Below are 18258 nucleotides of genomic sequence, written 5' to 3'. Positions count from 1 at the left end.
ACACACAACCTCTCTCAGTCATGACCTTAGAAGAAGTGCGTGTTACATGAGCCTTTCAAATCAAAGTCAGTTGACCAGCTTGGTGCTGACCACGAAATAGACTTAGCATTTTAACCTAGCTAGCTACCACTACCACCACTTCTGCTAACAGACAGTATTATAAAAGCATTACAGCGCTACACAGGGCTGTGGACACTCATAATGGCATCACCTCATTCTACAGAGGCACCGTTACCATGGAAATGGTCTCCAACACTCATCTTGTCCTTTTGATCCGAATGCACCGTCTTTAGTCAGCCATTCTAATAGTATGTCGTTTCGCTTCGTCTCGCAGGTTGTTAGATCTGTACTGGGCTTTAATGGAACAGTTGTATCATATCCTTCCCTGTTCCTCCTCCTCTGTGTGGTGTGTGTGTGTGGTGTGTGTGGTGTGTGTGTGTGTGTGTGTGTGTGTGTGTGTGTGTGTGTGTGTGTGTGTGTGTGTGTGTGTGTGTGTGTGTGTGTGTGTGTGTGTGTGTGTGTGTGTGTGTGTGTGTGTGTGTGTGTGTGTAGGTGGGCTTTGTCTCGTTGGCGTTGCAGGTCTCCAGTGTGGAGACGGGTGTGTGTGAGGCGCTGGTGTACAGGACGGGGTTATTTGGGGAGGTGAGGGTGGAGTGGAGCGCAGGGTACCCCCCCGGACAGGCTCCATTAGGATTCAGGCCTGGAGTCATCACCCCCAGCATAGGTAAGGACCTCAGAGGGAAACTGACCACTGTGAGCTCAGAAGGAAACTGACCACTGTGACCTCAGAGGGAAACTGACCACTGTGAGCTTTAGAATAGGTTTGGTGTGGATCTAAAATGTCCACGTCTCTCCCTATTGGTTAATTTACTCTTTCTCTCTCTAACCGAAGGAGGGCATGTGAACAGGCTGAGAAGGTCTCATTTAACTCACCAGATAATCTACCTATACCTCCTCCAGTCTCGTTTAATTATCTCCCTTTCCAAACACCACCACCACAAACACCCTAGAAAATGAGCACGCAGATAGGAGGAATTGATGTGAGCTGTGTGGTCTGAGGGTGTTTGTCTGAGGGTGTTTGTCTGAGGGTGTTTGTCTGAGGGTGTTTGTCCTTCTCCTCAGGCTCGGTGACAATGGCCCATGGAGAGAGGAGCAAGGCTGTGTCCCTCCAGGCGCTCTCTAATGTGTCTGAGCCAGCGGCCTTCGCCCTGCACCTCACTGCAGCCGGCTCCAGCTCCCCTGCTCCTGGGGTAGCTAGACTCCGGTACAGTAACCAGACTCACTTGCCAAGCTTATAGCGCTTCTATGTACTGTAGACATAGGGCCGGGAACAAGACAGCCCTGTGACTGAAGATGGCATTCTGTATGTAACAGTAATGTTACAAAAGTTCAACAGCCATGGTGTGATGCTACTCTCTGTTTCCCTCTCCAGGTCAGGGTTCACGGTGGCAGAGGTTGAGCCTCTGGGGCTGTACCAGTTTGCTCCGGACTCCCGCCAGCTGGTCATCGAGGAGGACGTGCAGACCATCACCCTCTACGTCCAGCGTCTCTATGGTTTTCGTAGCAACCGTACCCGCCTGTCTTACCAGACGGTGTCGGGCAGTGCCCTGGCCGGACAGGACTTCGCTGGAGTGCGGGACGGAGAGCTGTTCTTTGACTCACCTCGCCAGACCTCCGCCTTGCTCCGGTTGTCCGTTCTGGACGACGCACTCTTGGAGCCAGACGAAACCTTCTTTGTCAACCTGACACACGTCCAGGTACTGAGTGGGGGTGGTGACCCCCAATCGGGTGACCCCCGGCCCCATCTCATCCCACAACACAGCGTGGCCACCGTTACCATCCTGGCCAGCGACGTCACGGTGGGGGTGCTGAGCATCGGGCCGGGACTGGTTGAGACAACAGAGGACAGAGAGGAAGGGAGCCAGCAGGAGAAGAGAGTGCTCCTCAGGGTCCATAGGTCTAGCAGTCTGGCTGGGTCAGTGAGGGTCAAGGTGCAGGCTTATGGAGGTGGGAGTGTTGGGGGTCCATCTCTTCCCTTTGCTCCAGATCCCAACAAGACCCTGGCCCTGGTGGGGCAAGACTTCAAGTTGGAGTCCACCCTGGTGTCACTGCAGGAGGGGCAGAGTGAGGCCGAGGTCAGCCTCATCATCCTGGACGACTCTGAGCCCGAGGGACAGGAAGTGTTCTTCATCTACCTCAGCGACCCAGAGGGAGGTGTGCAGATTGCAGATGGGCCCAACCATCAGGGCTTCAGCTCCTTTGCCAAAATCATCATCCTAGGTAAATACTGAAATGCTCATATTTGCCTCGGGCTCCCATGTCATATGCTCCTCAGTCTACCCATTGGTCAGCCAATTCAAGGTAATGTCATGCTCTAGTTTCTCTAGAACAATGTGTTCTCTGTCTAGGTCATTGTTTTCCAATACAATCCCTAAATTCGGTCACTGGGCATCTGATTGCAGATCCAGTGATGTGAAATCTATTCCACTGTTCAGTTGAAGATAACTGATGATATATTCAAAGGCGCAGTTACAACAGGATTGGGATGCTTGATGCGCTGGTTTGTTGAATGCTCTGTGTACATACAGTGAATAGCATACCTATGGAAAAAATAATCTCTCTCTCTCTCTCTCTCTCTCTCTCTCTCTCTCTCTCTCTCTCTCTCTCTCTCTCTCTCTCTCTCTCTCAATCTCTCTCTCTCTCTTTCTCTCTGTCTCTCTCTCTCTTTCTCTCTCTGTCTCTCTCTCTCTCTTTCTCTCTCTTTCTCTCTCTCTCTCTTTCTCTGTCTCTGTGTCTCTGTGTCTCCCCCCTCACTCTCTTTCCCTCTCTTTCTCTCTCTTCCCACTCCCTCACTCCACTTTCTCTCAGGGAGTGATTTCCATAACGGGATAGTGGGTTTCAGTGTGAATTCTCTGCTGGGTCCGGTTCTGGACGAAGACTCAGAAGTAAACAGAACAGCCCTACTTTACTTGCAGAGACAACAGAACAGGTAGGTAATTTCCTCCATATCGACCTTGTTCCAATATGACTGTCAGCAAACCAAAGAGAAGCAACAGTAACCGTCACATTAGTAACAGCAACATTAGTGGTGATGATATAAGCATCTGAAAGCTGCAATGATCACTCCCAGCCACTCGGGGCGCTGCGTGTGTGTTTGATGTGTGACCGGTCTGCTTCTCCCACGCAGGGCCTTTGAGGACGTTGAGGTGAAGTGGCGGGCCACGTTCAGCAAGGCAGGGCCATCCCTGGTCAACAACGGAGTGAACCTGACACGGGAGCTGTGGCAGACCTCAGGCAAAGTGCTTTGCAGGAGAGGACAGGTCCTCTGTGTCTTCAGCATGGAGGTCCGACAGGACCAGGTGAGTCCCAGGTCATACTAGAGGTTATATCTCTAGTATCTCTCCCTGAGTTAGAGGAGGGTTTGGCCAGGGTAGGCTGTCATTGTAAAATAAGAATTTGTTCTTAACTGACTTGCATGGTTAAATAAAATAAAATATAGGTCAGGGTGATACCAGAATAGACACATGTCACAATACTTTAAAACTGTCAGCAAATCCTCTCTGTTGGGAACACTGACTTGAAGGAACAAGCAGGATATCCTAATACTGCAGCTCTCTCCCTGGATGTTCTAATACTGCAGCTCTCTCCCTGGATGTCCTAATACTGCAGCTCTGTCCCTGGATGTCCTAATACTGCAGCTCTGTCCCTGGATGTCCTAATACTGCAGCTCTGTCCCTGGATGTCCTAATACTGCAGCTCTGTCCCTGGATGTCCTAATACTGCAGCTCTCTCCCTGGATGTTCTAATACTGCAGCTCTCTCCCTGGATGTTCTAATACTGCAGCTCTCTCCCTGGATGTCCTAATACTGCAGCTCTGTCCCTGGATGTCCTAATACTGCAGCTCTGTCCCTGGATGTCCTAATACTGCAGCTCTCTCCCTGGATGTCCTAATACTGCAGCTCTCTCCCTGGATGTTCTAATACTGCAGCTCTGTCCCTGGATGTCCTAATACTGTGGCTCTGTCCCTGGATGTCCTAATACTGTGGCTCTGTCCCTGGATGTCCTCATAGTGTGGCTCTGTCCCTCGATGTCCTAATACTGTGGCTCTGTCCCTGGATGTCCTAATACTGTGGCTCTCTCCCTGGATGTCCTAATACTGTGGCTCTGTCCCTGGATGTCCTCATAGTGTGGCTCTGTCACTGGATGTCTTAATACTGTGGCTCTGTCCCTGGATGTCCTCATACTGTGGCTCTGTCCCTGGATGTCCTCATACTGTGGCTCTGTCCCTGGCAGGCCACACATCCCTTTTGTTTCTCAACGTATCTTTCTGCTGTGGTTTCAGAGGCTCTGGCTGTGTGTTAATGTGGACGTTAGAGGAGAGATTGGGCTGTGAGTGGCATCGAGGTCAATGTAGGGTCACAGGAGCAGGGCAGGAAGGTTCTGTGGCGTAATCACACCCTCCTCCTTCTCCTCTCCTCTCCCTGGTCAGCAAGTAGCCTAGTTGTTAGAGCGTTGGGCCAGTATCTGAAATACCCAAGTTGACAATGACTTACCCTGTAAAACAACACATTTCACTGCACCTATCCGGTGTATGTGACAATAAAACATATATTTAATTTTTTGGGTGGTCTGACCAGGCAGTTCACCCAGCCCACATCCTGTCCTGCTATGTGTCTGTGTGTGAGGGCTATTTTAGGACAAACCTCCTCCTATTGAGTGTTGTCTGTCTGCTGTGCTTCCTCCCCTCCTACTTCCCTGCTGTTATGACACAGTCCTCAGACCTGGAGAGGAGAGACATGAGTCCCAGATTGTTGGAGGCTGCAGGACTGGTCCACCATTATGTGACATGGGGCTCAATTCTATAACTCATAAACATTATATAAACATTATAAATTATAAACATTGCTTGTACTGTACTGTAATCTTATGGAAGCCCATAATCCCATGTTCAACAGTACTGTAATTTTATGGCTGGGGAAACCCATAATCCGATGTTCAAAAGTAGTGTAATTTTATGGCTGGGGAGGCCCATAATCCCATGTTCAACAGTACAGTAGTTTTATGGCTGGGGAAGCCCATAATCCCATGTTCAACAGTACAGTAGTTTTATGGCTGGGGAAGCCCATAATCCCATGTTCAACAGTACAGTAGTTTTATGGCTGGGGAAGCACCTAATCCCATGTTCAACAGTACAGTAGTTTTATGGCTGGGGAAGCCCATAATCCCATGTTCAACAGTACAGTAGTTTTATGGCTGGGGAAGCCCATAATCCCATGTTCAACAGTACAGTAGTTTTATGGCTGGGGAAGCCCATAATCCCATGTAAACATTCTATTTTTCTTTTCTTTTTTTTCTTCCTTTTTTCCTCTGTTATGTATTTCCATCTATAACCAGTTAGACGTTCCTTAACTCCCTCTGTCTGCGTGTTGCCATAGGAACCCGAGTACCAGGCCTGGTTCCTGGTTGAGATCTACCAGGTGGGTGTTGGCGCTGCCATCAATGAAAGTTCCCGCTTTGCCAACATCACCCTGCTGGAGAGCGATGACCCGCTGGGGCTGGTCTACTTTGCGGTGGGGTCCAGACTGCCTGTAGCCCACCTCAAGACCACCCACCTCAGTCTGCAGGTGTACAGAGAGGCCAGCACGGCCTCCAACATCACCGTACTCTACCGCATGCTGGTGAGAAGCACACACACACACACACACACACACACACACATACACTGTACACACACTCGTTACATACAGTGTTCATGGAATAGCCACACAAATATTGTCATACATTTCCACACCATACATTGTCTCCCTTAATAACCACTCACATCCTTCTGGTTGAAAATGACAAGTCCCATCTTATTCAGGTTGTTGTATTGTCGAACTCACTAGATCAGATTTCCATTCCTCTCCCTAACCTAATTATACTGACCGGATTTGTTTCTCCTTCAATGTCTAACAGTGTGTTCGTCATGGGACATCGAAGTCAAACTCTACTGCAATGCCAGCAAGAGACACCAACACCCAAAAAGGCACCCAGTCCCAGCCCCAGCCCCAGCCTCAGTCCCAGCCTCAGCCTCAGTCCCAGCCCCAGCCTCAGTTCCAGCCTCAGTCCCAGTCTCAGTCCCAGCCCCAGCCTCAGTTCCAGCCTCAGTCCCAGTCCCAGTCCCAGTCTCAGTCCCAGCCCCAGCCTCAGCCCCAGTCCCAGTCCCAGTCCCAGCCCCAGCCCCAGCCTCAGTCCCAGCCTCAGCCTCAGTCCCAGCCCCAGCCTCAGTTCCAGCCTCAGTCCCAGTCTCAGTCCCAGCCCCAGCCTCAGTTCCAGCCTCAGTTCCAGCCTCAGTTCCAGCCTCAGTCCCAGTCCCAGTCCCAGTCTCAGTCTCAGTCCCAGTCTCAGTCCCAGTCCTCACCCCCCAGGAAATGGCTCAGGATGTATCGAACACGCTCCATCCAGTAGCTCCCTATTCCTCAAATGGTTTCTGTCGATCTATTGTGTAGGGTGTCGACTGAAAACACGCTTTTGTGATGAAATTCAATTTCCTTATGTTATAAAATAAATGTTACCAAACAAAATATGATTATTTATGTTTTGGATTAAAAAGTTGGATTTCGTATCCTAATACATCCAATAATAAGCACTGAGCTCTGTTGACATAGCAGTGCAGGTTCCTCGTAACAACTTTCAAGGATTTTATATTTTGTGGTCGTCGTCTTTAAAGTTGTTAACGCGCGTCGCAAAAAGCTAAATTACCATGACGCGAGCTGAACTAAATGTAAAAGGCTTTGAAAATAAGAAAAACTTTAGTTTTTGCTCAGTGCTCCGTTGACATTTCAGAGATACCCTTGTTTTTGTGAGAAATCTTCTAAAAGTAATAGGAATTTGGAATACATATGAAAACACATACTAAAATATGAAAATAACAAGTCATTTCTCAATATCAATATCCATCCTCCCTCTATTGTTGAATGTGAATTTGAGAAGAGGGATGAAGAGTTCAATGGGAAAGTGACCCTGTCAGGTTGCCAGTAGCTTTAATTCTTGCACAGAATCCAGCCTAGTTGACGCCATTCAATTTTCCAGATTATTTGCCCCTTTTTTCCCTCTGGCCTCCATTTGTTTAGTCACCTTAATTCTGGCTATCCTACAAGGGTAAGAACTCAAATAACTGTTGAACAGATTATGATAGAGACATGAGGTTTGTACCATTTTGCTTTTATTATAGGATTATCTACACTTGGTCCACATGGAGCTCCCAACTGGCGCAGTGGTCTACAGTGGTATCTCAGTGCTAGAGGCGTCACTACAGACAACCTGGTTCGAATCCAGACGGTATCACAACAGGCCATGATTGGGAGTCTCATAGGGCGGCGCACAATTGGCCCAGCGTCGTCTGAGTTTGGCCGGTGTAGGCCGGCATTGTAACTAAAAATTTGTTCTTAACTGACTTGCCTAGTTAAAGAAAGGTAAAATAAAAACACAGTTAACATATTGCTTTACCCATTGGTCACATGATACTTTTTTGATTGGCCACCCTACACTGTGTTCTCCTGTCCCCCCTCTCTCTTCCTCTCCTTATTTTCTTTCCAGCTGGTCTCCTCCTCCCTCTCTCCCAGGTGTGGTGATGAGTGCTTTGTGTTTGACCCACTGCTCTCTGTCTGGGGGCTGATATTGACTTCTCAGCCTTTTGATGTTGCAACTCAAAAGGGAGACTGTCTAGTACACCTACTAGCACTCCAGTCTCCACATCCTGTTACATAAAACCAGGTTATCTACAACCTCCACATCCTGTTACATAAAACCAGGTTATCTACAACCTCCACATCCTGTTACATATAACCAGGTTATCTACAGTCTCCACATCCTGTTACATAAAACCAGGTTATCTACAACCTCCACATCCTGTTACATATAACCAGGTTATCTACAGTCTCCACATCCTGTTACATATAACCAGGTTATCTACAGTCTCCACATCTTGTTACATATAACCAGGTTATCTACAGTCTCCACATCATGTTACATATAACCAGGTTATCTACAGTCTCCACATCCTGTTACATATAGCCAGGTTATCTACAGTCTCCACATCCTGTTACATATAACCAGGTTATCTACAGTCTCCACATCCTGTTACATATAACCAGGTTATCTACAGTCTCCACATCCTGTTACATATAACCAGGGTATCTACAGTCTCCACATCACGTTTCATATAACCAGGTTAACTACAGTCTCCACATCCTGTTACATGTAACCAGGTTATCTACAGTCTCCACATCCTGTTACATATAACCAGGTTATCTACAGTCTCCACATCCTGTTACATATAACCAGGTTAACTACAGTCTCCACATCCTGTTACATATAACCAGGTTATCTACAGTCTCCACATCCTGTTACATATAACCAGGTTATCTCCAGTCTCCACATCCTGTTACATATGACCAGGTTAACTACTGTCTCCACATCCTGTTACATATGACCAGGTTAACTACTGTCTCCACATCCTGTTACATATGACCCGGTTATCTCCAGGCATCTTATCCTGTTACATATGACCAGGCTATCTCCAGGCATCTTATCCTGTTACATATGACCAGGTTATCCCCAGTCTCCACATCCTGTTACATATGACCAGGTTATCCTCAGTCTCCACATCATGTTACATATGACCAGGTTATCTCCAGTCATCTTATCCTGTTACGTATGACCAGGTTAACTCCAGTCTCCACATCATGTTACATATGACCAGGTTATCTCCAGTCTCCACATCATGTTACATATGACCAGGTTAACTCCAGTCTCCACATCCTGTTACATATGACCAGGTTAACTCCAGTCTCCACATCATGTTACATTTGACCAGGTTAACTCCATTCTCCACATCATGTTACATATGACCAGGTTATCTCCAGCCTCCACATCCTGTTACATATAACCAGGTTATCTCCAGTCTCCACATCATGTTACATATGATCAGGTTATATCCAGTCATCTTATCCTGTTACATATGACCAGGTTATCTCCAGTCTCCACATCCTGTTACATATGACCAGGTTATCTCCAGTCATCTTTCACACAGTACTGATGTTCTGAGAATACATATTAATCGCTCAAAGGATGCAGAGTCCCTCCACATTAATTTGTCCTTTTCCCTTCTGTTTCTCCATGGCTCTCCAACCAATCTCCTCTTATCTTTTGAAATGCACATTCAAAGCTGTAATAACCAGCGACATACTGCATTTTCGCAGGTCCCCCCTACCCCCTTCATAACACCCAGTTTTATAGCTAATCTCATACTATTCTATAAATCTTGCAATGAGGCTGAGAGAATTTAGCATTTTTAAAGCTAATTTCCTCCTATTCTACACATTTTGCCATGAGGTTGAGATAAAATGTTGCAGTTGTTTCTTCAGCAACAACAAAAACCTGTTCGTATGCTGTTGGGGAAGGAGGGTGCAGTGGTATTTGCAGGGGCTGCGGGGGTGGTTGGTACGCCAGTGGCAATGACGCAACACCTATCCCCAATCCATTCATCCATCCATCTCTCTTTCTCTCTCTCTGTCTTCTTTCCCAAATCCCTCCATCTTTCTATCCTACTGTGACCTCACACTCCTGTTTCGTTGTAATCCAATAGGAAGTCCCTCGGGCTGAGGCAGTAGGCCCCACCCTGATCTGGCCTGCCGTGGCCGGGATGGACTTTCTGAAAGAAGAGGGCCAGCTGACCTTTGACCTGGGCCAAAGGAGCATAGGGCTGAACATCACCCTCACCCCAGACCAGGCCTCCTCCAACCCCCCGCCGAAGCGCTTTCACGTGGAGCTGTATGGGGCCAGTGGAGGGGCCAGGGTGCACCCTGAGTACGGCCTGGCCAACGTGACCCTGGTGTCGGGCACAGAAGCCCAGGCTGTGTGGGCCCTTTTGGACCAGCTCCAGCAGCCTCTGGACACTACCATACTGGACAGGGTGCTCCAGGCTCTGCTCAGCAAGTTCACGGAACAGCTCACACCAGAACAACTGACCGCCGTGCTGGACGCACTGGGGAAGGTGAGAGGGAAGGAGAGCGAGGGAGCGGGGGATAGAAGGAGGAGCTAGTATTTTTGCAAATTGTTTTGTTTGCTATTAAAATTTCTGTTTTTTGTGTGTATGTGTGTGTCTAGTGTGTGTTGCATATGTGTGTGCCTGTGTATGAGTTTTGTCCCAGTACAAAACGATGACCGATCTACAGAGGAGTTTTTAAAAGGTCTCTGTTGTCACTTAGTGTCTGACTAAAGCAGCTCAATCCATCAGCCTGTAGTCAAGTCTGCTCTGTAATAGACGGGTTAGCTGACAATGTCACAAACGATGCACACGCCTCAGTGGGACAGAAGTCTGTGATTCTGGATGGCCAGATAGCTACCAACAATGACAAGAAACTGCCACGTAGGTGACTCGTTTCAGCTAGTTTTATCGTGTTCTTGGCACCGTGTCTAGTTTTATCGTGTTCTTGGCACCGTGTCTAGTTTTGAGGTGTTTGACTGATGTCATGTCAATGCTAATATGGCAAAATATTTGCTAGCTACTAACCAACAACTGTAACAATGTATTTAAGAGTCAACAAGTGCTCATTGTGCAAATGTATTTATGTTTTCAATAAACATTGGAGATTAAATATAGTTCACATGTTGTCAACAATCTAAGCCAAAACGTTCTGTTTAGCCCCATAGTTGCACACGGGTCGGTTTTGTTGCTAAACAACCAGCCCGTCTATACAATGTGAAAGAGCAGATTGGGGGCTAAGGACACAGTGAATAACCGTCACCACCACACTAGGAATGAACCAACATGATCCTGAGAGAGAGATGGGAGGTTCAAAGAGACATCACTCTTAAGAGTTTCCACACACACTCACTGAGAGGCAAACCTAGCCTGCCTGTGTTTGCATTGTACTGTGCGTGTGCTACATAACCCACAGGGTACTGTGTGTGTGTTACATAACCCACAGGGTACTGTGTGTGTGTTACATAACCCACAGGGTACTGTGCGTGTGTTACATAACCCACAGGGTACTGTGCGTGTGTTACATAACCCACAGGGTACTGTGCGTGTGTTACATAACCCACAGGGTACTGTGTGTGTGTTACATAACCCACAGGGTACTGTGTGTGTGTTACATAACCCACAGGGTACTGTGTGTGTGTTACATAACCCACAGGGTACTGTGTGTGTGTTACATAACCCACAGGGTACTGTGTGTGTGTTACATAACCCACAGGGTACTGTGTGTGTGTTACATAACCCACAGGGTACTGTGCGTGTGTTACATAACCCACAGGGTACTGTGCGTGTGTTACATAACCCACAGGGAACTGTGCGTGTGTTACATAACCCACAGGGAACTGTGCGTGTGTTACATAACCCACAGGGTACTGTGCGTGTGTTACATAGCCCACAGGGTACTGTGTGTGTGTTACATAACCCACAGGGTACTGTGTGTGTGTGTGTGTTACATAACCCACAGGGTACTGTGTGTGTGTGTGCGTGTGTTACATTACCCACAGGGTACTGTGTGTGTGTTACATAACCCACAGGGTACTGTGCATTGTGTTACATAACCCACAGGGTACTGTGTGCGTGTGTGTGTGAATTTGATAGGTGGCTCTCAGATTATTAGATATATTTGTCTCAGTCATAATTACCTGCAATTCTGCACAAACACAAACCGAGATTCTCTCTCTGCTTGGCCAGGTGCTTACGGAGGCAGAGCGCACCCCTATTGCGGACAGCAGCCGTGGCTTGACCTATGACCTACTGTGTGCCATGGCCAACCCCAGCCGAGTCGACACAGGGGGCCTGAGCCAACTGGCAGAGGTGGCCGAGCGCTTCGCCTTCTCCCTGCTCACACACAGCCAGTGTGGAGCACAGGCTCAAAGGTGAGTCCTGCCCCATGGGGGATTGTTGGTAAAAAAAAACTTGCCTCCCGGGTGCCGCAGTGGTCTAGGGCACTGCATCGCAGTGCTAACTGCGCCACCAGAGTCTCTGGGTTCGCCCCCAGGCTCTGTCGCAGCCGGCCGCGACCGGGAGGTCCGTGGGGCAACGCACAATTGGGCTAGCGTCGTCCGGGTTAGGGAGGGTTTGGCCGGTAGGGATTTCCTTGTCTCATCGCGCTCCAGCGACTCCTGTGGCGGGCTGGGCGCAGTGCGCACTAACCAAGGGGGCCAGGTGCACGGTGTTTCCTCCGACACATTGGTGCGGCTGGCTTCTGGGTTGGAGGCGTTCTGTGTTAAAGAAGCAGTGCGGCTTGGTTGGGTTGTGCCTCGGAGGACGCATGGCTTTCGACCTTCGTCTTTCCCGAGCCCGTACGGGAGTTGTAGCGATGAGACAAGATAGTAATTACTAGCGATTGGATACCGCGAAAATTGGGGGGAAAAGGGGATAATTATATATTTTTTTAAATAAAAATAATAATAATAATAAAAAAACTCAAGAGTATTGCTGTCTATTATTTCTCCCGCTGACTATGTTATTATAGTAGATGTCTTATTTGAGGGGGAAAATATAGAATGGATCACCCTTTCCCACTGTTAAAAAGAAGACTATATGAGTAACATACGAGTGTGATTTGTTGGTATTTTTAAAGGGGGAGGACCATTCTGGACACTTGTGCCTACATTTCCATCTCTTCCTACCACTGGTACCCTACCCAGATCAACGGGCACACGTTCACAGGCAAGAACTCAGACACCTTTCAGTTGCCAGAGAACCTCCTGGAGGTGCCAGCCTTGCCCACTGGCACCATCTCCCCCTCAGCCTGCGGCCGGGTGCAGCTCACAGAGTACAGCACCGAACACTGGTTCCTCACCGACAAAACCACCGCGCTCAACGGCAAGGCAAGCAGACCCACATACACTCAAAGCCACACCATGACAGCTATTATCACTTACAGACTGATGGGTAACTATACTGGAAATGGGTGCCCTCTGCAATTCTTCCCGAAATCATTATTGTAAAAATCATTTTTTTTCTCTCATTCAGTCCGTTTATCTGGTAAAATAAAGGTAAATACATATCAAGTTACAGGAGAATACGTGGTATTACAGTTGACAATGTATTCCTGAATAGAACCTTAGTGCTTGGTGTAAACAGCAGGGGGCAGTGTTGTTCCACCGAAGCTCTGTGCCAGGTCTCTGCCACTAGGGCTTTACAGCTATAAAGACCTATAGTGTTTGTCCATAGCAACCGTAGACACAGATCTAGGATCAATTTACCCCTCCCCAATCCTTAGTTGAACAATAATAGGAAAAGCACAAAGTTGACCTCAGATCCGTGTTTCGGGCCAGCTCCATCCCACTCTGTACTGTCATGGTATTTCTCTGGTTGTGTAGGTGTTCTCTGCCAGCCTGCAGGGCCGAGGGTCACGACCCCTGACTGAGGGTAACGAGGTGGTCTACCGTATCCACACCCCCGGGTTGAGGGTCAAACCTGGTCAGTCTCTGTGCCTTCTGTGGAGCCAGGCTGTTGAGAGGTACGACCCCCACTCCTATACCCAGTTACTTTACTTCACATAGTACTATGTAGCTCTAGCACAACAAACAGAGCATTCTTAATCACACATTCTATGTTTTTTATTAATTCCCCAAAACATATATTCTCTTAATTTCTGTTGCATCTGAACTTGAACCCATGTAATAATGTGGTGTGTGAGTGAAATGACTGTAGGACACAATCACTTAGGTGAGTTAAAGGGTCCTCCCCCTTCTTCTCAAGTCTGCTCTGTAGGTGTGAACCTCACTCTTCAGGTCAGCCTCTAGCAGGGAGGTCAGAGTTCAGGGATCAGGTTCTATCCAGCCATGACCTCTTTCTTTGGATATAGATGAATTGGCCTCCCTCAATCCCTCTCTGGGCTGGCCTAGACTGCTCTGTGATGTCTGTGAGGGTTCAGTTTGTTCTGCTCCAAGTTCCCAAACATTCCCGCCCCTCAGAAGTGTGTTAGAAAGAACATTCCGGAGGAGGACCGGAGTGGGACTCTTGGCTGAACAGCCTGTAATAGGAAGCAGATTTCTCCCGTTTGGTTTGGCCCGTGGAGCAGCGGTCTCAACAATCCATCTCCCAGATAACCAAGCAGACGACAGCGTTGATAACGTCATCCTGAGGGGGAAAAGAGAGGCCTGTTCAACTTCCTCCTTGTCTCACTGCACTGATAGCAGATCTATTAAAGTTTGGCATGGACTTTGCAGTCATGACTAGGACAATCAGTCTTGTCTGTCAGGCACAAAGTAAATTAACTTCATTTTCATAAGGAAAAAATATGAGTTCTATCCTCTTATCTTGTCATACATGTCACCCTTTGAAATGATCTGAGTTCCCTAACGTATCTGAGAGTGGACACATTGGAGCAACCAATCAAGCAGAGACACTACACAGCTGGATCTTCCAATCAGAACTTCATATGAACTTCCTGCCTAAGGCTGACTACTTCCTGTATTATCTCTCTCTCTCCCTCTCCTCTAGCTGGCTGTCAGACGGGCAGTTCTGCAGGGTAGTGGATGACAGTGGGAACTATGTGGAGTGTGCATGCTCCCACCTGTCTGTGTACACGGCCCACGCCCAGATGGCTTCCCTGGCCTCCTACAACGAGGCCTTCTACGCCTCAGGCTTCATCTGCATCTCAGGTACAGTATGGATGAAGAGTCTCTTTAGGTATTCAGTTCACCTAGTTTAGCCTCCAGTCCTCGTTTCTACTACATCCATCTTTCTTTGTTTCTCGCTCTCTTTTTATCTCTCTCTTCTGTATATGTGTATCTCCCTCTGTCTTTTTATCTATCTCTCTCTTCTGTATATGTGAATCTCCCTCTGTCTTTTTATCTCTCTCTCTCTTCTGTATATGTGTATCTCCCTCTGTCTTTTTATCTCTCTCTCTCTCTTCTGTATATGTGTATCTCCCTCTGTCTTTTTATCTCTCTCTCTCTCTTCTCTATATGTGAATCTCCCTCTGTCTTTTTATCTCTCTCTCTCTTCTGTATATGTGTATCTCCCTCTGTCTTTTTATCTCTCTCTCTCTTCTGTATATGTGAATCTCCCTCTGTCTTTTTATCTCTCTCTCTTCTGTATATGTGTATCTCCCTCTGTTTCCTCAGTCTTTTTCCTTTCATTTCTCCATTCTCTCTCGCTCTCCATGTCTCCATTCTGTCTGCCTCATCACTGTTGTTCCTTTTGGATGTCGCTCAGGCCTCTTCCCGTCCTACAATCCCCTCCCACTCGGTTTTAGATGGTCTTACTACAAGCATTTTGATCCAAGTATAAAACATGGGTTTTTATGGTTGACATGGAATGACAAAGCATTTCTTTTTGGTCTGATCCTCAGCTTTCGTCTTGGCCATCGTATCCCACCTGCTGTGTTCTCGCTTCCCCATGTTTGCTGCCAAATTGCTCACCCACATGATGGTAGGCTGCCTTGGGACACAGGTATGAAGACCCCCCCGTATTGTCCCATCTCTGAATCTCCACACAACACCGACATGTCTTCCCCGGTCCAGATCGATGTTCTCATGCAAGCATACTAGCCATTTGACTTTTGAGTGGTACAAACATCACTCGTTTCCCTGGCCTTTTTATTGACTCTGTCAGGGTCTTAGTGAGCTGATTAGCACATTCTGACCGTGTGGGAAGATTTAGACTGCTGAGAAACCTTTGAAACCAGTGATAGAAGCATCCATCTCTCTTCAGATCAATTTGCCTTGCCATGTAGGTCAGCAGTCACTCTACTCAAACACACACACACACACACACACACACGTACCCCCCCCCCCCCCCCCACACACACACACCACACGCACATGTACCCCCCCCCCCCCTAACAGGTGCTACAGATGTCACCAGATGTTTTCTAAGAATTGTGCATAGGGCTGGACAGACACCAACAAATGTAGCCATCACAACCTTACGGACGAGGCTGTTAGCCCTGACAACAAAACAATCCCCCTGGGCCCTTTCCCATAAAAACCACGGCTGCCGTTAACCGTTAGGGCGGTGAAAGAGAAATGTGGCCGGTGGGGGGCTACCGTGGAGGAGTGTCTCAGATCCTTCAGACCTGTGAGTGGGAGTGGGAATTTTCCACTGGTCCCCAGTGCCTGATAGACAAACACAGACCTCTACTAAACCTGGTTCTTCATGGGGCCAAACACCCTGGTCACGCCACTTTTATTGCCAAGTGGAGCCCCTGAACCTGAAAGGTTTTGGATGGAAAATTCCGTCCTGTCCTTGTCACATACTGTATTGTACGTTAAGACCCGGGTAGGCCCCGGTAAAACCAGGTAGACCTACGTAGACCCTGGTAAAACCAGGTAGACCTACGTAGACCCTGGTAAAACCGGGTAGAACCTGGTGGACCAGTGTGGACCCGTGTAGACCTTGGTGGACCCGGGTAGACCCTGGTAGGTAGGTATGTGTAGGGGAGTGTTTGGCCTTCTGGTCAAGGCCTGGGTGAAGTATCAACCCCACATCTTCCTATAACTAGCAGTGTAGAGTTTGACCTAGAGTTCTATGACACTGTGTGTTTGAACTTTGACACAGTCGAAGGGTTAAATGAGGTTGAATCTCTTGGAATAGAACACCACCACAGCACTTCTGTTCATCCAACTTCATGCACCAATAGGATTGAAACCCAAAATGCAGCAGTTGCTCCACTGTACAATCCCATCACCTATACACATATACATACTTGTCCTATGCTGCTGGCAGATGGCCAGGGGTTAGGGGTCAGGGTTGAGGGCTCATCCTCTTTAGAAGGTCTCTAAGGCACCAGCTGTTGATCCAGACTCTGTGGTATCAGGCCGACCAGAGGAGCATCTCCCTCTGTGTAATGACTCACTGACTCAACCCTCTGGGCCTGGGAAATTGATTGGGACATTTATTTTCCCTCCTCCAGCAGCAGTAAGCACCTTCCTCCACCTTTTTATTATCCCTCTCACCCCCCTCACTCATTCTCACCCCTCGCTCATTCTCACCCCCCTCGCTCATTCTCACCCCCCTCGCTCATTCTCACCCCCTCTCTCATTCTCAGCTCCACTCTCATTCTCACCCCCCTCTCTCATTCTCATCCCCTCTCTCATTCTCACCCCCTCTCTCATTCTCACCCCCTCCTCACCCCCTCTCTCATTTTCCCCCCTCTCTCATTCTCAGCCCCTCTCTCATTCTCAGCCCCCTCTCTCATTCTCAGCTCCTCTCTCATTCTCAGTTTCTCTCATTCTTAGTTTATCTCTCATTCTCAGATTATCTCTGTCATTCTCAGATTATCTCTGTCATTCTCAGCCCCCCTCTCTTTCTCAGCCCCTCTCTCATTCTCAGCCCCCTCTCTCATTCTCCGCTCCTCTCTCATTCTCATCTCTTCTCTCATTCTCACCCCCTTTCTCATTTTCAGCCCCCTCTCTCATTCTCAGCCCTCTCTCTCATTCTCAGCCCTCTCTCTCATTCTTAGCCCCCTTTCTCTCAGCCCCTTTCTCATTCTCAGATTATCTCTGTCATTCTCAGATTATCTCTGTCATTCTCAGCCCCCTCTCTCATTCTCCGCTCCTCTCTCATTCTCATCTCTTCTCTCATTCTCACCCCCTTTCTCATTTTCACCCCCCTCTCTCATTTTCAGCCCCCTCTCTCATTTTCAGCCCCCTCTCTCATTCTCAGCCCCCTCTCTCATTCTCAGCCCCCTCTCTCATTCTTAGCCCCCTCTCTCTCAGCCCCGTTCTCATTCTCAGATTATCTCTGTCATTCTCAGATTATCTCTTGTCATTCTGAGCCCCTCTCTCTTTCTCAGCCCCCTCTCTCATTCTCTGCTCCTCTCTCATTCTCAGCTCTTCTCTCATTCTCAGCTCTTCTCTCATTTTCAGCCCCCTCTCTCATTCTTAGCCCCCCCTCTCATTCTTAGCCCCCCCTCTCATTCTTAGCCCCCTCTCTCATTCTCAGCCCCCTCTCTCATTCTCAGCCCCCTCTCTCATTCTCAGCCCCCTCTCTCATTCTCAGCCCCCTCTCTCATTCTCAGCCCCCTCTCTCATTCTCCGCTCCTCTCTCATTCTCATCTCTTCTCTCATTCTCACCCCCCTCTCTCATTCTCACCCCCTTTCTCATTCTCAGCCCCCTCTCTCATTCTCAGCCCTCTCTCTCATTCTCAGCCCCCTCTCTCATTCTCACCCCCTCTCTCATTCTTAGCCCCCTCTCTCTCAGCCCCTTTCTCATTCTCAGTTTATCTCTCATTCTCAGATTATCTCTGTCATTCTCAGATTATCTCTGTCATTCTC

General features: G+C 48.2%; 1 protein-coding gene and 1 long non-coding RNA gene across 3 annotated transcripts in view; one reads left to right on the top strand and one right to left on the bottom strand.

The window, feature by feature from the left end:
* Nucleotides 1-18258, top strand: part of LOC129853098 (adhesion G-protein coupled receptor V1-like) — a 236226-nt gene that overhangs the window by 120116 nt on the left and 97852 nt on the right. For both annotated transcript variants that reach the window (XM_055918807.1, XM_055918806.1), the window contains exons 72-83: nucleotides 553-724; nucleotides 1123-1264; nucleotides 1433-2280; nucleotides 2869-2989; nucleotides 3188-3359; nucleotides 5436-5678; nucleotides 9629-10036; nucleotides 11717-11901; nucleotides 12609-12858; nucleotides 13354-13493; nucleotides 14480-14640; nucleotides 15333-15433. In XM_055918807.1, coding sequence (XP_055774782.1) covers nucleotides 553-724; nucleotides 1123-1264; nucleotides 1433-2280; nucleotides 2869-2989; nucleotides 3188-3359; nucleotides 5436-5678; nucleotides 9629-10036; nucleotides 11717-11901; nucleotides 12609-12858; nucleotides 13354-13493; nucleotides 14480-14640; nucleotides 15333-15433 — 2943 coding nt within the window. The remainder of the gene's footprint in view (nucleotides 1-552; nucleotides 725-1122; nucleotides 1265-1432; nucleotides 2281-2868; nucleotides 2990-3187; nucleotides 3360-5435; nucleotides 5679-9628; nucleotides 10037-11716; nucleotides 11902-12608; nucleotides 12859-13353; nucleotides 13494-14479; nucleotides 14641-15332; nucleotides 15434-18258) is intronic.
* Nucleotides 13579-15491, bottom strand: LOC129853099 (uncharacterized). Its single transcript, XR_008759080.1, has 2 exons — nucleotides 15403-15491; nucleotides 13579-14116 (listed from the first exon to the last, which is right to left on the bottom strand). It is a non-coding gene; the product is annotated as an uncharacterized LOC129853099 (long non-coding RNA).

This window comes from Salvelinus fontinalis, chromosome 4 (assembly GCF_029448725.1).
Source record: "Salvelinus fontinalis isolate EN_2023a chromosome 4, ASM2944872v1, whole genome shotgun sequence".
Lineage (NCBI taxonomy): Eukaryota > Metazoa > Chordata > Actinopteri > Salmoniformes > Salmonidae > Salvelinus > Salvelinus fontinalis.
The sequence above is the reverse complement of the archived record's forward strand: the minus strand, read 5'-3'. Positions and strand labels throughout refer to the sequence as shown.